Source organism: Rattus norvegicus, chromosome 3 (assembly GCF_036323735.1).
Source record: "Rattus norvegicus strain BN/NHsdMcwi chromosome 3, GRCr8, whole genome shotgun sequence".
Taxonomy (NCBI): Eukaryota; Metazoa; Chordata; class Mammalia; order Rodentia; family Muridae; genus Rattus; species Rattus norvegicus.
The window spans coordinates 67,634,129-67,655,397 of record NC_086021.1 but is presented as its reverse complement, the minus strand read 5'-3'; the positions used below and the strand labels follow the sequence as shown (position 1 = coordinate 67,655,397).

At 39.4% G+C, this 21,269-nt stretch overlaps 1 protein-coding gene across 3 annotated transcripts in view; it reads left to right on the top strand.

The window, feature by feature from the left end:
* Window positions 1-19,474, top strand: part of Ifih1 (interferon induced with helicase C domain 1) — a 48,045-nt gene extending 28,571 nt beyond the window's left edge. For 2 of the 3 annotated variants that reach the window (XM_063284355.1, XM_039105671.2), the window contains exons 6-16: window positions 3,396-3,606; window positions 4,627-4,844; window positions 6,023-6,139; window positions 8,215-8,338; window positions 8,829-9,107; window positions 9,586-9,845; window positions 11,733-11,882; window positions 13,692-13,853; window positions 16,198-16,388; window positions 16,896-16,986; window positions 17,082-19,474. In XM_063284355.1, the coding sequence (XP_063140425.1) occupies window positions 3,396-3,606; window positions 4,627-4,844; window positions 6,023-6,139; window positions 8,215-8,338; window positions 8,829-9,107; window positions 9,586-9,845; window positions 11,733-11,882; window positions 13,692-13,853; window positions 16,198-16,388; window positions 16,896-16,986; window positions 17,082-17,261 (1,983 nt within the window). In that variant the 3' untranslated portion in view covers window positions 17,262-19,474. The remainder of the gene's footprint in view (window positions 1-3,395; window positions 3,607-4,626; window positions 4,845-6,022; window positions 6,140-8,214; window positions 8,339-8,828; window positions 9,108-9,585; window positions 9,846-11,732; window positions 11,883-13,691; window positions 13,854-16,197; window positions 16,389-16,895; window positions 16,987-17,081) is intronic. The other variant, NM_001109199.1, reaches the window with a different exon arrangement.
* The last annotated feature ends 1,795 nt before the right edge of the window (window positions 19,475-21,269 follow it).

Here is a 21,269-nt window from a genome sequence, read left to right as displayed (position 1 = left end):
ACTAGGAATATAAATTTAAATCCTATTAGAACTTTGACCTCAGACAAATTTGAACATTTTCTAACTTTTTAGTTGTCTAATCTCAATCAATCTCTCTCTCTCTCTCTCTCTCTCTCTCTCTCTCTCTGGTGTGTGTGTGTGTGTGTGTGTGTGTGTGTGTGTGTGTGTGTGTGTGTGCATGTATGTACTTGCTCAAAAATTAAGAGTCTATTAAATTTTCATATTTTCTTTTCTTTCTTACACATGGAATTTAATAAGATCGTATAGGACAGGGTTGGGTCCTAAATCCACAGGGAAAAAAATAATGTTATTAAGTGAATCCAAAGCCACTTAAACTAGTGTCTTTCTTCCTCTAGGGCAGTTCTGCATTTTCTGACTCTTAGCCTCACCCCCTCTTCTCTCACAAGTTCCCTTCCCTATTTATCTGTCTCTGTGTCACATACACCGCCTCATCCAAACCACATAGCTTCAAAGCCCAGTAATTATCTCTCATTAATTTCCCTCTCTATCTCCCTCCCTGGTCATAGGACCACAGACTCTTAAAAGCTGAGAAGACCTTTGTAATGTAGCTTTCTTCCTTTGCAGAGAGACATGTCACTTCTGTTGGTTAATGCCTGCCACCAAGGATGTCTCTCGTCTTTCCAACAACCACAGCCTACAGTTCTTCCTACATTTTCCACTCAAAGAAATGCGTGCATGCGCTCACTCAGACTCACATGTCCTGTGGAATCCACAGCCATTCTTTCCTCTGTCGTCCTGGAGCACAAGCATAACTCTGGGCTTTGTGACAGCCCTGTACACAGAAAGGGCAACATCCTGAGGGTACTGGGTGACCCCATGAGTCATCATGATTCCCAGGCATCCTCATAGTCTCCCAGATACAGTGCTGAGCACTGGACAAAATGCTGTAGATGCAGTCTGAGGAATGCGGAGCAGAGGAGAGAGGAGGTCTAACTCAGTCCAGGACTGAGTTCATTGGTACATCAGAATTTCATACTAAGCTAAAACCTTCTTAATTTACTTTTGGACAACTAACTTTCAAGCTTCGATGTATGCGCCCAATATTTTTCTTATTTATGCTGTCTGATCATTTTAGATATGTTTTATTATTTTATGTGTATGAGTGTTTCTTTTTTGGGGGGGTAGGGAGGATGTGAATAAATAAATATATATTTTAAACAAAAGCATTATAAAATTGAAATCGTCTAAATACAAGATTGCATAATACATGAATACATTGTATAAATACAAAGATATTGTAAAAATATAGCAATCAAGATAATTGAGTGCAATTGACAATTATTACAGAGAGAAATAATATGGAAATAGGGTCAATATTGTACATCGCAGAAGCAACCTAACCAATTTGTATTCCAAACCTGGATAATAACATTATAAATATACAATCTTAAGTAATATTAAGTAGCTGTCAAACATTCTTCAATTTCCCATTTTGCAATATTTTTGATGGCTGAACTTTCAATGGCATTTTCCCACCGAATGAGCAGTGAAAGCATCACTCGGTTCTCCTTTGTCCCTTCTTGTTTTCTTTGAGATTACTAAAAGGACTTTTCGCTAGCTCTCCATTTACAACATAATTCTTTGCCGTGTTTCCTTAAATACATTTAAAGAAACTTCAGTTTTAATCATTGATATTTCTGTTAGGAAACCTCTGATTTAGGAATGCAGCATATTCCTGTCTAGCCCACATGCAATGTATTTTAGCTTTCAATCTAGAATACAGAAATCTTGGTCTCTAATACCATTTACTTTCGTCTCCATCCTTTCCAAAGTTATAGCCTTCAAGTGCAGAGAGAAATGCAAACACCACCTGTGCTCCCAGACTTTCCATTTCCTATCTAGAGCTTCAACATCACGAGAGAGAAGTCCCAGGTTCCTTCAGATGCTGTAATGCAGCCCCATATGATTCAGCAGAAGTGGGGAGCAGTTGGGCTTGATTAGTCTTGGCACGCAGTCTGTCACATCTCAGGAAAAGGCTCCAAGAGGACCACACACCTCCCAATTAGCCATGTCAGACTTGCATCTGCCTTCCTCTGTGTCCTTCAGTGGGAAGTCAATGCCACCCAGAGTGAGTTTCAAGATTGTCCAACGGTGACCGCATTATCAGGCAATCACATTATGAGTGATAGAGTGTGCATGCGCAGAAGCCTGACCTTACCGTTCTTCCTGTCAACTTTCTATTTGCTATACTATATACTCCAGGAATTCCATTTTTATATCGTCCTAGGATGAAACTCTCAAGGTATCTTGACTCCGGTGTTAACAGTAATTGCAGGCTGGCAGTATAGCCCAGGTGTTAGAGCAATTGCTTGGCATACAGGATGCCAGGAGTCCTGTCCTCAGCACTACAACCAAATCTTGCTTTCATGGAGTTTGCTTGTAATTGCAGCACTATAAAGAGGTAGAGGCAGACAGATCAGGAGTTCAAGATCATCCTAAGCTACACAGGGCCAGCCTGGACTAAGGCATAACTCCCGTTCTCAAACAAAAACAAAATTTAGGAATAAGATAGCTTAACCTGTCTCCTCCTTAGTCTGGGAGGTATTCTGAGTGACTAGCAATTAGAGGTGTCACCAAGGTGTCAGCAGCAACTTTCAACAGATAGTGTGGCACATACAGAGTTGGTTAGAAAGGAAGTGAATTTCTACCTTTCCTACCCTTGCTTGCCACTTTGTTTTGATTCAAACACCAAAGCCATTGTGGTAATTCATTCTCTCCTATTTCATACATTCTCCTAGAAAGTATGTTGATGCTACTGTCCACGTTCCCCGATCTTTCCAATTTTGTAGTCAGATAGCAGGATCTCAGGCACTAAGAGTAAAGGATCTTTAAAGTAAAGGATCTCAGGAGTCTCCTGAGGACTATGATATAGAATTTAATATTGCACTTAATGTTCACAGCTGACTCCACAACTTAAGAATCAATTTAGTACCAGTCACACTTTCAATTTAACTCTTGACTGAACCACAGCTTACCAGAGCCCCTCCAAGGCTTCCTTTGGGAGGTCAGTTGTTCTTCCTCTATAGTATCAGGCTGCTGTGTCTCTGAGAGAATAGTTACATTGTGTGTGATGGTTGTTCTTTTAGTCATAGAATATGTATTCGGTGACACGGAGTTACTCTGAGTCAGCAGCCTTATCTTAAATTCCTTCATGTTATAGATATAATGTCTACATCTAATACAAACACAATGGATATTTAATGTCAGATGGGTAGAAGGAATGATATATAGATGGCGATAATCAAATTAACCGACTGAATGTAAACATTTCTCTTAGTGCACATGTAATCCTTTGACTGGTATCCCTCGGCGCCTTTCTCCTTCCTCTCTATTTTTATGAAGTTTTAAAAATTCTGTATGTTCTCATTTTTAAGGTAATGTTAGCAGAACAACTTTTCCGCAAAGAGTTCAACCCGTTCTTGAAGAAATGGTATCGCATTATTGGATTAAGCGGCGATACCCAGCTGAAAATATCTTTTCCAGAAGTTGTCAAATCTTACGATGTTATTATCAGCACAGCTCAAATCCTTGAAAACTCCCTCTTAAATCTGGAGAGTGGGGAAGATGATGGTGTGCAGCTGTCAGGTTGGTTGGAGTGATTATTTTTAGAATAAAAAAGGCTGAGAGGAATATTAAAGATAGTAACAGGGAATGCTTGTTAAATCATTTTTTATGATGAGAAGTAGCCTCAGTCTATTTAAGTTACATTTTATTTCACAAGGCTTCATTGAAGTGCTCTACTTCCCTGCAAGAAAAGGACCAAAACCAGAGAAATGGTTAACTTAATGGCTTGCTTTTGCATAAGTATATCATTACTAAATCAAGTACTGTGTTCTTCCATTACTTCTGACACACACACACACACACACACACACACACTTTCAACTTATCTCTTGATTGACGCATACCTTACCAGAGTCCCGCTAAGCCCTTCCTTTGAGAGACTAATTTTCCTTCCATCCTGCAGTTACTCTGCCTGTGTCTCTCTCTGGGAGAACAATTACATTGTGTAGTATATGTGTACACACACACACACACACACACACACACACACACACACAAATTGTTGACAGAGTCGGTTAGAATTACCTTCTTCACTATAGAGTAAAACTACAGTCCTGCCTACATTTTTGGAATGATTAAGTAGTTGGGATCAAAACAGAGAAAAGTAAAAGTAATCACAAGAATTAAGCACAGAGTTTAAAAAGCGCAAAGCCATCGGCTCTCTGGATAATACTCTTTTTCACTTGGTGTTGCAAAAAAGGACTTTATCGGCCTAAAATTAAAAGTTTATTCTAAAACCAAGTGGGACTCTGGGAAGATTTTGTGGTGGTAGTTGTTTGTGTGGAAGAAAGGTGTGACTTTCACTAACACTTTCTGCATCCCATCTTGAGACAGGGATGACAGCTAGCAGGAGTAGTGCTGTAGTGGACACACGACTATTCGTAGTCATAAATTTTACTACTGGTCACTGTTAAAATTATACCAGCAGATTGACGTAGGGGGTGTGCCAATGCTATGCCCAAAGGAAAGCGATTCTTCAAAGTTCTTGTGTTGCTGTAAGAAGCCAGTTTGGGTAAACAGACCTTCTATCTTTCTGTTAAGACTTTTCCCTTATTATCATTGACGAGTGTCATCATACCAACAAGGAGGCAGTCTATAACAACATCATGAGACGGTATTTGAAGCAGAAGTTGAAAAACCATAAACTCAAGAAACAAAACAAACCAACAATTCACCTGCCTCAGATACTAGGACTGACAGCTTCACCGGGTGTTGGAGCAGCCAAAAAGCAATCTGAGGCTGAAAAACATATTTTAAATGTAAGTCGCTGATTTTGTGTATAACCAAAAATAATGCTATATCAAATGACAAATGCCTATGGCTCTTAGGATTTTAAGTAGTGTTGAGAATTCAAGTGCCAAAAGCTATTTGCTTTGGCTCTAGAAAATAACCTCAGTCTTGTACACCAAGGTGATATTCTTGATAAATACCTGGGATGCGAGCAAAGGATAGTAGTTTTCATTCCCAATGATGTCTTACTCCATGACTTTCAAAGTGGCATGCTTTCCGTGTCTCTTTGCCTTATGTGTCAGCCTAGAACATGGGTTATTCAAGTTAAAACAGAAAAGAGGCAAATGCTGTGGTTCCCACCTTTAATCCTGGCACCAAGGAGGCCGAGCCCAAGCAGACTGCTGTGAGTTTATGAGTTTACATAGTGAGTTCCAGACCAACCAGTGCCTCAGAGGGAGACCATCTCAACATAAGGGGTTGGTTGGGGTAGTGGGAAATAGAAATGTGAGGACCTTTTTATTAAATATACATTCACCAGCTTCCCCAGATGGGTGCCATCTAAAGTGCTGCTGTCCCCAGATAGGTGCCGTCTAAAGTAGTGCTATTGATATCAGGTAGTAAGTGGGTCAGAGTACTAAAGCCTCACAGTAGGTTGAAATCAATAGAAATTACTAAAGTAAACAAGAGGCAGAAAAGGATTGTCTCCAAAATTCAACTCATGACTGGGATAAAGGCCTAACTTCTACCTATGATCTAGGCACAAAGACTAAGGCAGCTCCTCCCTTTGTGCTGTCTTCTTGTACATAGACAATAATAAGATTATGGTCCATGAACATCATGGCTGCCTGATATAATCAGATGATAGTTACTCCATAATTAACTCCTGTGAATTTGCACAATTTTTCTAGTTTTCTAAGTCCCATATTACAGCTACAAAGTGAAAACCAAAGGACATCTTTTTTCTAAAATTGAACTTCAAATATACTTTTGAAAACATCAGAACAAATATTATGGATTATCATTGGTTAATTAAATCCATAGTAATCAATGCTAAAATACTGCATTCAGTAAATAATACTGTACATTTCCTGAATGAAATATTATGCTACATATCGATACTAAAATGCATATTATAATTTTCTTACACGAAAAATTTCCTTGCATTGGGTTGTAAGAAAGGGATACTTACAATGTGTCTCTTTTCCAGATATGTGCCAATCTCGATGCCTTTACCATTAAAACAGTGAAAGAGAATCTCAGTCAACTCAAACACCAAATAAAGGAACCATGCAAGAAGTTTGTGATTGCTGATGACACCAGAGAGGTATGAGAAGCATTTTATATACACTTGTCTGACAACACCATATCCAATGGAGTATTTTACATTTCGCCATCTGAATATTCTCATTAAACATCAAACAAGCCATGATTTTATACCTTTAAAAGTTGACAGGAGGCAGCAAAGACTGCTAATAATTGTCAGCACCATCCTCCTCCTTCTGCTTATGAGATATAGCTCAGTGCATGGCTACTTCTGAGTCTTGGAGGAGTGGAAGTATTGGGCCAGAGCACTGGACAGTGAACTAGAGGGATTATGGGAGTTGGTACCCTCATAGAGTCTCGGCGTTTGGTCTTGGCGTTTGCCGGATTAGCTTCTTACCAATCCAGGGAACGATTTTGTTGGCAATGACAATAGAAAAATCCTCATTTGCAATCTTTTCTTTTTGAAAACCGACTATAAAAAATGAAAAATTAAACATACTAGTACCTTTCTGGTAAATACTTTCACTGATTTAATAAGAATCAACTTATATTCTGTTTGGATGTTTTGTTTAGTAGAATATTCCTATCTTTTGTAGAATTGAAAACTTAATAGGTTTGTAGAAATGTAAAAGAAGTTTAATTCCACTAGAATCTGCCATTGGCCTCATAGGGCTACTAGGATTTAATGTTGAGATATGAGTGTAATAGGTAATACTCAGAATGCTGTGAGCACCAAACCAGTGCCAGTGGGAAACCTCCACAATGCACTCATTTTCATTCTGAAACTGAAGCGGCCGGAGTGTCGATTATATTCGACCCACTTTTACATTTTTCTCACTTGGATTTACCCGAGGAGTTCAAATTCATGCTTCTATTCTTGATTATCCATATATATATATATATATATATATATATATATATATTTCCTCCATTTGCCACTTTTTTGTCTTAACTTTTACAATTACTCTTCATTAAAGTATGATGCATGGGAAAAGCACAAGATGTACTTGTGGATTTTCATAAGCTGACCGAATTTGTTATGCAAAGAAAAAAAATTAGATAAAGAGTTAGCTCATTACAACGACCTCAGAACCCCTTCTACCAGTCCCCATGCCAAAGGAAACTTGGTTTTGTTTACATTTTGAACTTTGTCCAAGTTCAATCACATAGCATACATTCTTTCATATCTGGGTTTTTCCAAAGTATGCCAATTACTTTTTAATTTTGGAAGTAATTACAGAAGCCTGTTTCGAGTAGTTTTGGCTACACTGCTTCGTGCTCCTGGCTGTCTGCAGGTATGAACCTGCCCAGGAGCTATCTAGAATCTGCAGATGAAAGACACACACATTAGCTCATTTTAAAACTGCTTTATTGGTTGTGTGGCTAGCGTACCCTTACCATTACTCCTAGCGAAACATCTCTAAATCTGCCCTCAACTTAGTTACCTGGTTACCTAATGTGAAGCCCATTGGTCTTGTTGCCCAAGGCACTTTTGGGCCGCCCTTCCGTGGGCCACTTTCCTTTTCCACCTACATTTTAGATCTCTCCTGCAGCTCTCAGTCTGTTCCTAGATCTCCCCTGCAGCTCTCAGTCTGTTCCTGTCTCTTTACCCAAAGTCTCCTCTTCTTGCCCTCTGCTCTCTGCTAGCCTGCGGGAACCTGGTAGTCCTGCCTCTTTCTTTTCACACAGCCATTGGCCACTGGCATCTTTATTGATGGATCAAAAACCAATTGGAGCAAGGACCTTCTGTGTCCGTAAACACAGATTCCCAATTAAATCAAAGCACCATAACAACTCATTTACATAGGAATGCTACCTAAGTGAAATTAAAGACTTTCTAAATAATTGTGACATTAACTCAACGAATATTTTTAATTGCCTTTAACTTTCAAGCTTCGTAACATTCACTGATTTTACTTTTTAAAAAGTTATGGTAGTGGTTTCGAGTCAAGTAACTCCTGAAGTAAAGATAAAACTGTAAAAACCAAATGTAGTGAGCCACGAAGTGATCAGAGATTAATGTTTCATTGTCTAGGTAACGATTCTGAACCAATCACATTATAATATGCAAATCGTTTTAACAAAGCTAGTGAATGCCAGTTTAAATATTAATAATGTTTATGTCATTGTTTTTAGAATCCATTTAAAGAGAAACTTCTAGAAATTATGGCAAGCATTCAAACTTACTGCCAAAAGAGTCCATTGTCAGATTTTGGAACCCAACATTATGAGCAGTGGGCTATTCAAATGGAAAAAAAAGGTAATTTGGGTTTTGACCTAACTGCTTTTCCCTTGTTTACATTAAGATTTTAGACAATCCTCTCAGACACAGAAGCAACCTGAGAGCAAATGGAACATGAAACAGAATTTCTGTTTTGGGTGTAGGGCAAGCCCACACATGTTCTAACCCCTCATCTAAAGAAAGAGGTGTCAATTCATACAGTTTTCACGTCCGTTTATTATATATAAAGTATTAAGGCAGCTATCCGCAGCGCTGTCTTCACAGGCAATTTTACTGAGGTGTTTCCCAGGCTTTTCCTCTAAGGTTCAGGTCCACATTCCGGCTCTCATTGAGCTCAGGCAGCAAGAGATGGAGTTGGAAGCCACCCTCCTTAGAACTCATGGCACATACGGAGCCTCGCTCTGTGCCAGCGCCGCAGTGAAGTCAGTTCTGACTGTTTAAGCTCACAACACAGTTGTAGGATAGTTTTCTGCCCTTTGCCTCACTCACGGAGTTTATTCTTCCAAAGCTGCTAAAGACGGAAATCGCAGAGATCGTGTCTGTGCAGAACATTTGAGGAAGTACAACGAAGCCCTACAAATCAATGACACGATCCGAATGATTGACGCGTACAGCCACCTGGAAACGTTCTACACCGACGAGAAAGAAAAGAAGTTTGCAGCCCTCAATGACAGCGATGAGAGTGACGACGACGAGGCCAGCAGTTGCCATGACCAACTTAAGGGCAATGTAAAGAAATCTTTGAAACTGGACGAAACGGATGAATTTCTCATGAATTTGTTCTTCGGTAAGATTCAATATAGCACAAACCATGTGTTCCTGCACCGTCCTCTCAGACAGGAACTCACGGCTTTCTTTAAGTTTTCCAGAAGGCTCTCAAAATTCATCTTGAAAGAAAATCCCATGAAGACTGTGGTTTATAATTTGATATGACAGGTTAACTTTTAGTTGTGTGACTGTAATTAATTATTTGATCATCCAGTTTTACTGCCAAGACTATTGCAATTAATTAAATAAATAGTCTGAGCAATAAATATATCACAAGATTACCTGAGTCATGTCTTAGTGTATCATGTAAACTTTGCCAGTGTAATTTTTTTAATTTGCTGACGCCAACTAATTTTATTTTTAATAGTTTTTAAGTTATGTTTTTCTTTCATAAATCGACAGAGACTGGATCTGTGTGCGGCACACGGCAGGGTGTGTGAGTGTGTTTAGCAGGGTAGCTAAACCAAGCTAATAACATGAATAATTATTTTTTAAAGATAACAAGAAAATGTTGAAAAAACTAGCTGAAAACCCAAAGTACGAGAACGAAAAACTCATTAAATTAAGAAACACGATCCTGGAACAGTTCACAAGGTCTGAGGAGTCCTCCCGAGGAATTATTTTCACAAAAACGCGGCAGAGCACCTATGCGCTTTCCCAGTGGATTATGGAGAATGAAAAGTTTGCGGAAGTTGGAGTCAAAGCGCATCACCTGATTGGCGCGGGACACAGCAGCGAGGTCAAGCCCATGACTCAGGTGCAGCCTCCGTTTGTAATCCATTGCTTAAACTTCAACCAGTCTTCTCTCATTGTTTGTAATGGCTCTCAGCTCTTTTACCATCTCACAGACACTTAACAGCCTCTGCTCTTGGCTTTGGTGTATATAGTAGCCAATATGTATGTGGTACCACAAGGCTGATAGTGGCACATGATGAGTTAAGGAAAAAGCTAAAGTGGAATCCCCCTTTTATAAGCAAGCGTACAGAGACTTCTTAAGTTTGGCACCTCTTGTGAAAATCAGTAATTTTTACCTTAACAATATCCTAAAGAAATGTTTACAAAATACAATCCAGCAGAAATTCAAAACTGCTCAGCACGTGTGGATTATAACCAAAACTGTTCAGCCAGTATATGTAAATTGAAGTCTATAAGAATCTGGATTAAAGCCCTGAGTGTTAGGGAGGAAGGTTTGAGATGGTTTCTGCTGTTTTATTAGTCTTAAAAATTATTTATTGTGTGTACAGTTTAAAAAAAAAAAGCACACTTCTGAGTGTGGGGAAAAAAAAAGACAACTTGTAAACTATAGAAGTCTTTCAGTTTTCTCCTGGAAGCTAAGTTCCCCTGGAATCTTGCTAGTGGAAAGGATGTTTCAGTTCTGTGGTATTGTTCACACAAGGGGACGGACCAAAACCATTTAGTGTTTGTGTAAGGAAAGGAAACTTGAAATGGCCCACTCTAACACTCAGTTCATGCACACTCCCTTGAGATAGCCAGAATATCCAACGGTGTACTGTCACTTCAGACACCATAGCAGACTCATCTGTCCTGATAGCGGTTAGGCAGATACCTGCTCTGAGGGCCAAACACTGGGCCTGCAATTTCGTATTCAAGTACTATTTGAAATTAAGGCACAGGTCTATGTTAAATCCAAGGCATTTTTAACATCGCGCATCCGCGCGTGAAGGAGTAGGACAGAGGCTTGCTAAAGAGTTGCCAGGCGTCTTGCTATGGTGTTCTGTCAGAGTGGTAAGCCAAATAAAATCTCGTGTTCCCTTTAAGAAGAAAGGAAAAAGCGTGGGGGAGCACACACTTGCTCTGGGTGATGACTTTTACGTAACTTCTAAGGATAAAAGTGTGCACTGCGAGTCACGTAGGCTAGCAGCTTCGATGAGATTCAAGTGGAAATAAAGTACCATATCAGATAGGGTCATATTTCTATATAATTATATTAAGCTTTCAGACTTGACATTAAAAATTCCCCCTGTGATTAAGCTGAAGTCACGCGCTCCTCCACTTTTAATTTATATTGTCTTTCCAGTAGACCTTATGTTAAAGTTAAGCCTTCCTCAAAGTAAAATTAAAGACTAGCTCTGCTCTCTCCCGTTCCAGCTTCCTTTCCTGGACATTTTGACTTTTCCTTTCTGAAATATTCCATAGGTTTCTTTCCCGGATGATTGTTAAGATGACCAGCTATAGTATCCATGAGGAATTTTCAGTTTCTCAAATGTGATAGAAAATGTTCAGTTAGTTTTATTCCCTAAATATCACACTCTGACGTTAGTATATTAAAAGGTAAACCCTATTTTAGCTTTGCCAAAGCCTTTTCTCAGCCAGCAACACCTCTCCCTTTCTTCCTTTCAAATCACCCATCAATTTATTTCCTTGGCATAAAGAGCGTTCTCCCCACCTCCAGACTGCAGGATGGAAATATTTTTGTTATTGTGTGGTAATCCCAGATTGGAAATCAAATGTTGTCTCACCATCATGTCTTTGTTCATTGCCAAAAACAGATGGCAGCAAATCCGGGTATGATCTAATCCTCTGATTTACACTGACCAGTTGCAATTTATTATTTCTTCTACTAATTAGAAGATCTGAATGTGTTTAGCATCACAAAATTTAATTTATTAAAATGTTTCCACAGACTGAACAAAAAGAAGTCATTAGTAAATTTCGCACTGGGGAAATAAATCTGCTTATCGCTACTACGGTGGCAGAGGAAGGCCTGGATATCAAAGAATGCAATATCGTTATCCGGTATGGCCTTGTCACGAACGAGATAGCCATGGTCCAGGTATGTACAGAGATCTGTGCCTAGCGTGTTCCTTCTCACCCCTGTGCTCCTATGTGGATTCCTTCCTTTTACTAAAGCTACACAAAGCCTTTTTAGCTGTGCTTCAGGTAAAAAAGACCAGTGCTAAAGAACTGCAAGACACTACTTTTCATATGACTGCTGTCTCTTGGACTCCTTTGTCAACTTCCTGTAATTTAACTAACAACTATTTTGATTGCTATTTCTGTGTCCTGGACATCTTCTGAATGGTCCCTGGCTGCCTGCCCTGACTGCCTTCTAGGTATAACTTTAGCAGAATATCCCCCACCCTCATCTGGGGTGTGGTGAGCATCCTCCTGGATCCCAGTTCAGGAGTGGATCGTGTGGAGCAGAGCTGTCCAAAACATATGTCCAGATTTTCCAAGACCACGCATGATATTGGCCCATCACAAGGGTCAAAAGAGGTCTCCTCAGTCTGAAGATGTCAGTGAGTCCCGAGAGGGATAAGGAATCTGAAACACACTGACCACAAATCCCACTCAGACCTTAGGGAGACCTGCAGCCCTGCTTTCCTCCCGCAGTCAACTTTTCTATATTTTTAATTTTTCATAAAATATGGAGTGGGGTCACTTACAAGTACAAGAAAGAAAGAAAGAAAGAAAGAAGAAGAGAGTGAGAAAGAAAATTCTGTTTCAAACCTCTCTTAACTCAACTATATTAACAAATTTATGAAGATATATGACATTATTCTTAACACGTGAAAGGTTTTTTTTTTTGTTTGTTTTCAACCTCGGGAGAATGGCAATTTATAGAGGATGAAGTTCATTAAGCAGCCGTCCTACTAGAAAGCAAGATTATTTCACAGAGTGATCTGTAAGTCAGAGACTTAGGACTACAGTATGTGTATAGTTTGCCTTCAGGACAGTACTGTAGTTGATGGTTAAGCTCCTGAGCTAGGTAACCAAAGCTTATACTATTAAAAATGTGTCTGTAGTACCCCCAGTGATTGATCCAGGCTAGTGAGTCCCACCCTTGGTCAGTGCAGTATTCATGCTCCATTGGATGGCCCAGTATGCATGCACAAATGGACGTAACTAAATGAATGGCCTTTAATGGACTTTAAAAATCAGGAAGAGGGAAAGGAAGGTAAATGTATGGAGGCCTGAGAGAAGTTGTTGGGGGCAGATGGGAAGTGGACATTACCATACTTGGTTGTTTACACAAATGAACTTTTTAAAGAACAACAATAAACAAGAGTGATGAGTCTAACTTTCACCCTCTTAAGAGACCTATAGAAATTTGACTCGTTACTGTGTGTATTTTCCCAGAGAAATATAAAGTCCAAAGCAGGCTTCCAGGAACAGTTCTGTTCTGCTCAGTTCTGTTCTGAATCCCTGGTGCCAAGGTCAGAGATGGACCTTGTCCTTATTCATCCTTCCAAATAGATGGCTTTACCCTCCAAGCCACGGCTCAGGGTTTCTGTGGTTTAAGACAGTTGCTCAGGATGCAATGGGACTAAATGGGTGGGTGTGTTATTTTGGCCTCAGAGAGTTGCCAAAATCATTCTAGAACATTGAATTACAGAACATTTAAGACAGACACGCACAGACACACACACACACACACACAGAGAGAGAGAGAGAGAGAGAGAGAGAGAGAGAGAGAGAGAGAGCTTTTAAGTTAAAAAAAATTATCTACAAACCATGGGCAATAACTACCTTTACCAAGATTAGAGAAATATTTGAAGGGCTGGGATACTGAACATAGACTGTCAAACCAGGAGAGCTCATAGCAAGACACAACACTTCCTTTCTTTGTTCACATTCTCAGGCCCGGGGTCGAGCTAGAGCCGATGAGAGCACCTACGTCCTGGTTACCAGCAGTGGCTCGGGAGTTACTGAACGGGAGATTGTTAATGATTTCCGAGAGAAGATGATGTATAAAGCTATTAACCGTGTTCAAAATATGAAACCAGAGGAGTATGCACATAAGGTATTGTTCTTGGCCACCAATGAGTTTAGTTTTCGTCTGAAAATGGCTACATTCGATTGCCGCGGATGTCTGTGTGGCTACTTCTTCAGACAGAAATTACACTGAGTTACCAGCTTCTGTTGGAAGATTTGTTCTTCGTCCAGATTCAAACACAAAGCCCCAAAAATCTGGGGCGGAGGATGTGTGGCAGGAAATGCTGAGGGAATTTTGATCATTGCAGGGAAACCAAACATCTACATTGGTAATACAAATTTCAGATACCCTTTTCCAGAAAGACTTGTGCAACACTCGTTCAGACCTACCTGATAGTTTCTACTTGATCCAATCCATGCCTACAAGCACAGTGTCTTTATTATAGAAATATTTATAAAGCACCTATTGTCTACCAGACTATTTTAAAAACAGAGAATGCAGTGAGAAACATATCGTCATACCCTTGCTATGTGAAGTACTGTGTCCAGTGTGTGCTTGCTAAGGACCGGGAGAGACGTATGTTAACTCAAATGTAACAGTGTTGTGTAAAGCACACAGAAAGAAGCACAGTGGAATTAGGAGAGGATTGTGTAGCCAGACTTGGTGGCTCATTGTAGTCTGAGCATTCAAAGAGCTGAGGCAAAAGTGTTAACCCAATGAGTGTGAGGCTATTTTGGACTACATAGTGTGTTCAATGCCAGCCTGAAGTGAGCTATAGAGCGAATCCTATTCCCAAACCCCACGAAACAAAACAAAAACTTAAGGGTAGTAAAGTATAACATAAAAAACAACTATATGGCTACTTTTGAGAAGCTCCATCTATCTAGAGATTGACCCTGAGGATAATTCTGAATGATTAGAACACATGTAATATCTCATATGGCCCTTTCTCGATTTACTAACAGAGCTATTTGAATTGGGTGAAGGAAATTCAGTGGGGGAAAAAAGAATATATTTATACAATATTTCAGGAAACTTTCATACCACTGAAGTAAAGACTGTAACTCTTATAATAGCAAACAATCCATTTAGAAGAAAAATTCACACCCTTGCATATGGGTGTGAATGTTAGTTTCTTAACATTAGAATTGGCTCTACCCTAAATAGAGTTTTAGGGAAGGGATGCTTTCAAATTGTTGTGCAAAGTATATAACCAACTCCAAGGTTTTCTGGCCAGGTTTTCATACAAACATATATTTTAAACCCCCTTAAATATAACGCAAACCAAACATTTTCCACTAAATAATCCTATTATAGATTTATTCCTTCATACATATGACTAAAGGCTCACAAATCAGTGAGGTTCTCATAGAAGTTGGTGTGTTATTACTAAATTGTCTACTTCAGTTCTAGAACAAGCTATAGTTTACAGGTCAAATTTTTCCCATCTGTAGATTAAAACATTGTACTAGTTAGCCTTCCATCTTTTTAATGAAATACCTGAAGTGGGCTGACTACTAATGTAAAGAGGTTCATTAGTTCGACTTGGAGGTAAAGCCATACGGTCTAACAACAACGCAGAAGTCTCTGTGAGGCCACACCCCCTGATCCATTATCCCATTATGGCCGGAATGCATACGGACCTAAACTTCTTTGTGCTCTCTCTGTCCTTACAAAATCACCATAATTCAATCCTGTGGGTTCAACCCATAAATCCTAATCCAAGATAATCTCTTCTCAGGGTCCCATTTTTAAGCACACAACTACATTAAGTATCATTTCTCTTAATTATGAAGTCTTATTAACACAAGACTGTGAATTCAATTCCTGAGTGAACACAGAGGTGCAGGCCACATTCAGATCTTAAGAAAGGATCCATTTAGGGGCTCCAGGATGGACCATCTTTCTCAGTTTCTCATGAATGAGAGATCTGCCCTCCCAAGAATTCTCAGGCGGATGAAAGAGAATGAAGAACAAGGGAGTGGACCATGTCCACAGCTGCTATGCTCAAAGGCCCCCAGAAAGCATCACTACCTAGTCAGTTACTAAGCAAGCAGCTCCACTCCTCAGGTTTGGAATGTCCTTTTAACAGATTTTAGGCAACCACTGACAAAGCATGAGAGTTGATGCAAAAAGCAAAATCTGTTTTGCATGTCTTCAAACATCAGTTTTACTAAAAAGGTAAAATTATATCAAACATCTAGAGTGTACCCAAACATCCCCCTCGACCTGATCCAGAGGCTTTCTCCCTATCATTCCTTTGTAATTTGACATAGGTAGATTGCTTTAGAAGAGGGAAAACTAAGTTCATCCAGTGCCATTATCTCCTCATCTTCTGGAGCACAATCCACCTGTGATGTGCAATTGTCAGCTCATTTCCTCCCATAAAACTATGATGAAAGTTGAATACTCTGTTCTTTCCTCCACACAGATTTTGGAATTACAAGTGCAAAGTATCTTGGAAAAGAAGATGAAAGTCAAGAGAAGTATTGCGAGGCAGTACAACAGCGATCCATCGTTAATAACACTTCTCTGCAAAAACTGTAGTACGCTGGTCTGCTCAGGAGAAAACATCCACGTAATTGAGAAGATGCATCATGTCAACATGACACCAGAGTTCAAGTGAGTGCCGCAGGGTCCTTGTTTAAAGTCCTTTAGTCGAGGTGAGAACAATGGCCTTGTACATGTTGTGTTACAGATTTTTTTTCCTCATCAAAGCTTTCCCTTTTGTAGTCCCTCAACTGCAATCTCATTTCTTGGGTCTGCTTTGAAAGTTAACTCTCTTGAGATATGGAGTAAACTGTAAGATACAAAGCATTTTCGATGTGAAGTACATAATTTGTGGATGTCTGTATCTGTTCTCGTTCTTTTTTGAATGACTGAATAATTAAAACCACAGCAGACTTCAGAGGAGACCCAGAGACAGTGGTCCCACTTGTGAAGTGCATATGTAGCATGGGGACATCCACCTGAGTTTTCACAAAAATTCTGGGGAGCAGGGCATGAGAAAGAATAAGGTGTCATATAGTCCAACTATGTGGGTCATCGTCAAGTCCAACGCGAACCCATGGCTGCATAATGTCATATTGTCACATATTACTAACACTCCTTCTTTCATAATAATTTTAGGGGACTCTACATTGTGAGAGAGAACAAAGCACTACAAATGAAATTTGCTGATTATCAGACAAATGGAGAGATTATCTGCAAATGTGGCCAAGTGAGTAAACTCCAGTGGCTTCAGTTTTATTTTACCCAAAACGAATGTTCCACTGAATGTTGATTTCTCCTTTCTCTCTTTTTTTCTTTTTCTAGGCTTGGGGAACAATGATGGTGCACAAAGGTTTAGATTTGCCTTGTCTTAAAATAAGGAATTTTGTAGTCAATTTCAAAAATAACTCATCAAAGAAACAGTACAAGAAGTGGGTGGAATTGCCTATCAGATTTCCTGATCTCGATTGCTCAGAGTACTGCTTGTATAGTGATGAAGACTAGCTCTTGAGTCATGAATGTTGTAAAATTGTTGCCAACTCAGCATTGAGTTTGATTTTGATTGACGTTTTCATTAACACCACTGAACTAACTCTAGAATATGTAAATGATGGTTTTGTTTTGCTTTTAGTGATGTAAAGAAATACCACAAAATGCATACATGCTATTGGTTGATAAATGTAATTATTAATCAAAATTGTCAATTTGATGAGTTCTAAATTCACCTGGGTTCAGGGAATACCAAGGAGGGATTGATTGTCTTAAATTAATTAAGGAAGTCCTGTCCACTCTGGGTGGTCCCATTCTCCAGGCTTGGGTCCTGGACTGTATAAAACTGAGAAAACTACGTGAGCCCACATTTGCTCTCATAGCTCTGCTCTTGACTGTGCAATGCAATGTGACAAGCTACCTCAAGCTCCTGTGGTTGTGACTTCCGCACAGTAATGGATTATAACCTCATACCGTGAGCTGCAGTTAAATCATTCCTTCCAAAGTTGTTATGGGCGTTTCATCACAGCAACAGAAGAGTAACTAAAACAGCAGGGGTAAGGGAAACCTACCAACAGTACTCATTACTGCAGTGTTCTACAGAATTATGAAAAGCACTGGAATATAAATGAGAATCCAAGGTACTAATATCAGTCCTGTCACTAATTTTTTTTCAGATTTATTTACTTTATGTGTATGTATGCTTGGCCCACATGCATATACGTGTGCCATACTCATTCCTCGTGCCTCTGGAGGTCTGAGGAAGGTATCAGATCCCCTGAGGTTCGAGTTATGGATGATCGTGAGCTGCTACATGGGTGCTGGGAGTCAAACATGGGTCCCCTGCATGAACAACAAGTGCTCTTAACCACTGAACCATCCCCAAGCTTTTCTGTTGCTAATTTTCACAATCAAATCATCTCATCCTTCTTCTCCAGCCCCACTGTGGTGAAATGTTCATTACACTATCTGCTCTGATTTTATTGAAACATTTTATTTTTTTAAATAAAACTACTCGTGATAGCAGCTGTTTTGTATGCCAAACATTTAGATGTAATTTTCTCACAAGGCTGAAATCAACATTTCAGCCAGACTGTTCTGACCCAGAAGCCTTGAAGGAGGAATCCGTGCTCACTGATAATCCATTTCCTTGCAGCTGTCTGGCTGGGATCTCTGCCTTTTTGCCACATCTCCACCAGGAATTGCTCTCACATCCTAGGAATGCTTTATTCTGTGGCCTCCTCAGGAAGCCCCCACAGACAATACCATGTGTTTCTTCAGGGCCAGCAGTAGAAACTCCCAAAGTTTCTAAGGATTCTCATGTAACTTAACTATAGTAATGGGAACTCAGTGCATTATGCTTCGGATGAGGCATCTTACTGATAGGCAGACTTGATACTTCACCTTGCTTGTCAATTGATAAAAGATCTACAGTTACCTGGGATAACATTGGTAAATGTGATTATTAATCAAAATTGTCAATTTGATGAGTTCTAAATTCACCTGGGTTCAGGGAATACACATGAGGGATTAGGGTGTCTGGACATGCCTATCCCATGTGGACAGTAGGTCATGCCCACACTCAAAGCAAGGGGATAATTCAGTATATCATGCATGAACTGACATGATTTGGGAAAGAATCTTGGAAGTCACTTTATAATGACTTGTTCGTTTGTTTTTTTGCTATTATAATGTGTATACATTGGCAGTCACATGGACAAACAGGAAGTTTGATGAGGGAAGCAGCCTTACTAAAGTGCGGCACCGAGCAGATTTGGTCTTGCTTCTTCTGCTTTCTCGTCTGCAAACACAGTACCATCCTGGAATACAACCTAATCACCTCTTACGAAGAAGGGAGTGAAGACAGAATGCTTTTGTAGTTTCGATCTATTAGTTTAATTTCATATTAAGATGTCTTGAACCTTTTATTGATGAGAACTGAGCCTAAATGAATATATTACCCAGAACTCTTGGGAATATAAACAGACAAAAGAAGAATTGATTTCCATAAAATACCTTAAGAATTCCATGTAATTCCTTTAAAGTATTGCCCTATTCTAAAGAATTTTGGAAACTACACAGGAAATCAAATATCTAAGATATCCAAAGAGACTACTGTAGCATATGTATTCTGTTTTTGAGGCATCAGCAAATATCAGGGTGTTCTTTTGTTTTGTCAACTATTTTTCTTTATTTCAATAAAAAGTTATTTCTATTTTAAAATTAAAGATGCATATTTCAGATGCTATTAATTTAATACGTAATGATATATGGAAACTTAAACTTTAGTAGAAACATTTCTTTTTAAAATCAATTACAATAAATTATTATCCAACACTATACTATCCTTAATATCTTACCACTGACTAACAGAACACACCCATGACACAAAGTCACGAGTCTGAGATTTAGAGTGTCGCGTCTTAGTTTTTGGTTGTTTGAACGACTTTCGGCAACTTCATACCACATCTCTGTGTTCTCCCGAGTCATCTGTGATTGGTTGGTAAAGGTTTTCCCACTGCCCTAACATTTGAATGGCTTGTGCTTCTTGCTCCATGCCTGTACTTTCTCTCTAACCATAGCCCATGAACATGAAACGACTTCTCAAAAGCCATTAGTACATGCCACAGAATGTATGCAAAGTGGAATGGGCTGTGAGAGAAGTGGGTATTTTCTTCTCTGCAATTCAGTATCAGCCAGAGCCGAAGTACTGCCTTGGAAAAAAGACATTGCAGATGTTGTTTACAATTCAACCAACGGAGCCAAGGAAGAGTCGGAGTCCCTCTTGCCATTGTAGCTTTTAAGATGTGCGAGTCTAAACACACACTTAGGAGAAGAAGATGGGAAGAAAAAATAGATACCTAAATTGCCCCACTTAAAGCACTTCCTGAGTACCAGTGACATCCTGTACCTTACCCAATATGCCTGCTACACTGTCATAGCATTTTCTGGTCACTCTGCTCCTTACTCAAATGCGACGCCATTCTTTGACACTTCTTCAGCGGATATTGTTTATGACTCTTTAAAAACAAAATCCAGATGTCACTTCCCAGAATTCAACTGCATTTACGTTTCTAGAAGAGAGATGGAGAGAGCTTATAGGGAAAGAATTACTCATTCTCCCTCAGCATAAAATACTCACGAAATCTCTAAACAAGAAAGTGAGTCAGAGCAAGAAGCACAAAACAAGACACAGACTTGATGCTGTTCTAAGAATTGTAAGAATTGTGATGTTACTTTGAAACTTTAAAAGTTTGTGCATTTCTTTGCCTTATGCAGACTTGCTAGATACGTCTTTGTTTTCTCGCATAGAATGTGTAATAGGATAAACTCAGATGTGGATCATTACTAGTTTGGGAACTTTGAGACGAAGTCACTTAAACTCTTTGAGGCCAAAGGAACAATGGCTATATTGAAGAGCTGTTACAGACATATAGGCACTGAGTTGAACAATGCCAGCAGTTAGAATGCACAAGAAATAATCAGAAGGCATATTGGAGTCTCCGGACAAGCTGAAATGTCTACAGTCGTCAAAGAACGTGGGAAGAGCATAGATCTGTATTTAGTCTTTAAAATACATGCAGAATTGAAGTCTCTCACATCAACACATAAAGGGCCATCCCAAGAAGGGGTAATAACAAGCATGCTTATTAATGTGCCATTCAGGGTGGCTGAGAGGAGGATTTAGCCTCTATGGGCAAAACACAAAGATCGATGTACACATAAGTATCATTGTATTCATTCAGGGGCTTTCAGACTTAACCAGGTCTATCTAAGAATGATTTTAATTATGATCTGTGTTCACCTCAAGAACTGATAGTAATTCTGTATCACTGATTGAGTGAGAGACTGCATGAGAAAGAGACACTGGATTATTAGTAGTAACATTTGTATAGCACAAATTATAGTTGCTTCCTACTTGTGTCTAAGTCCTTAAACCTTTTCTCAGATTCTCAGATGAACTATGGATCCTTCTCCTAGCCAGGTGAGTCTGATGATCCTTCCTACTCCTCACATCCATTT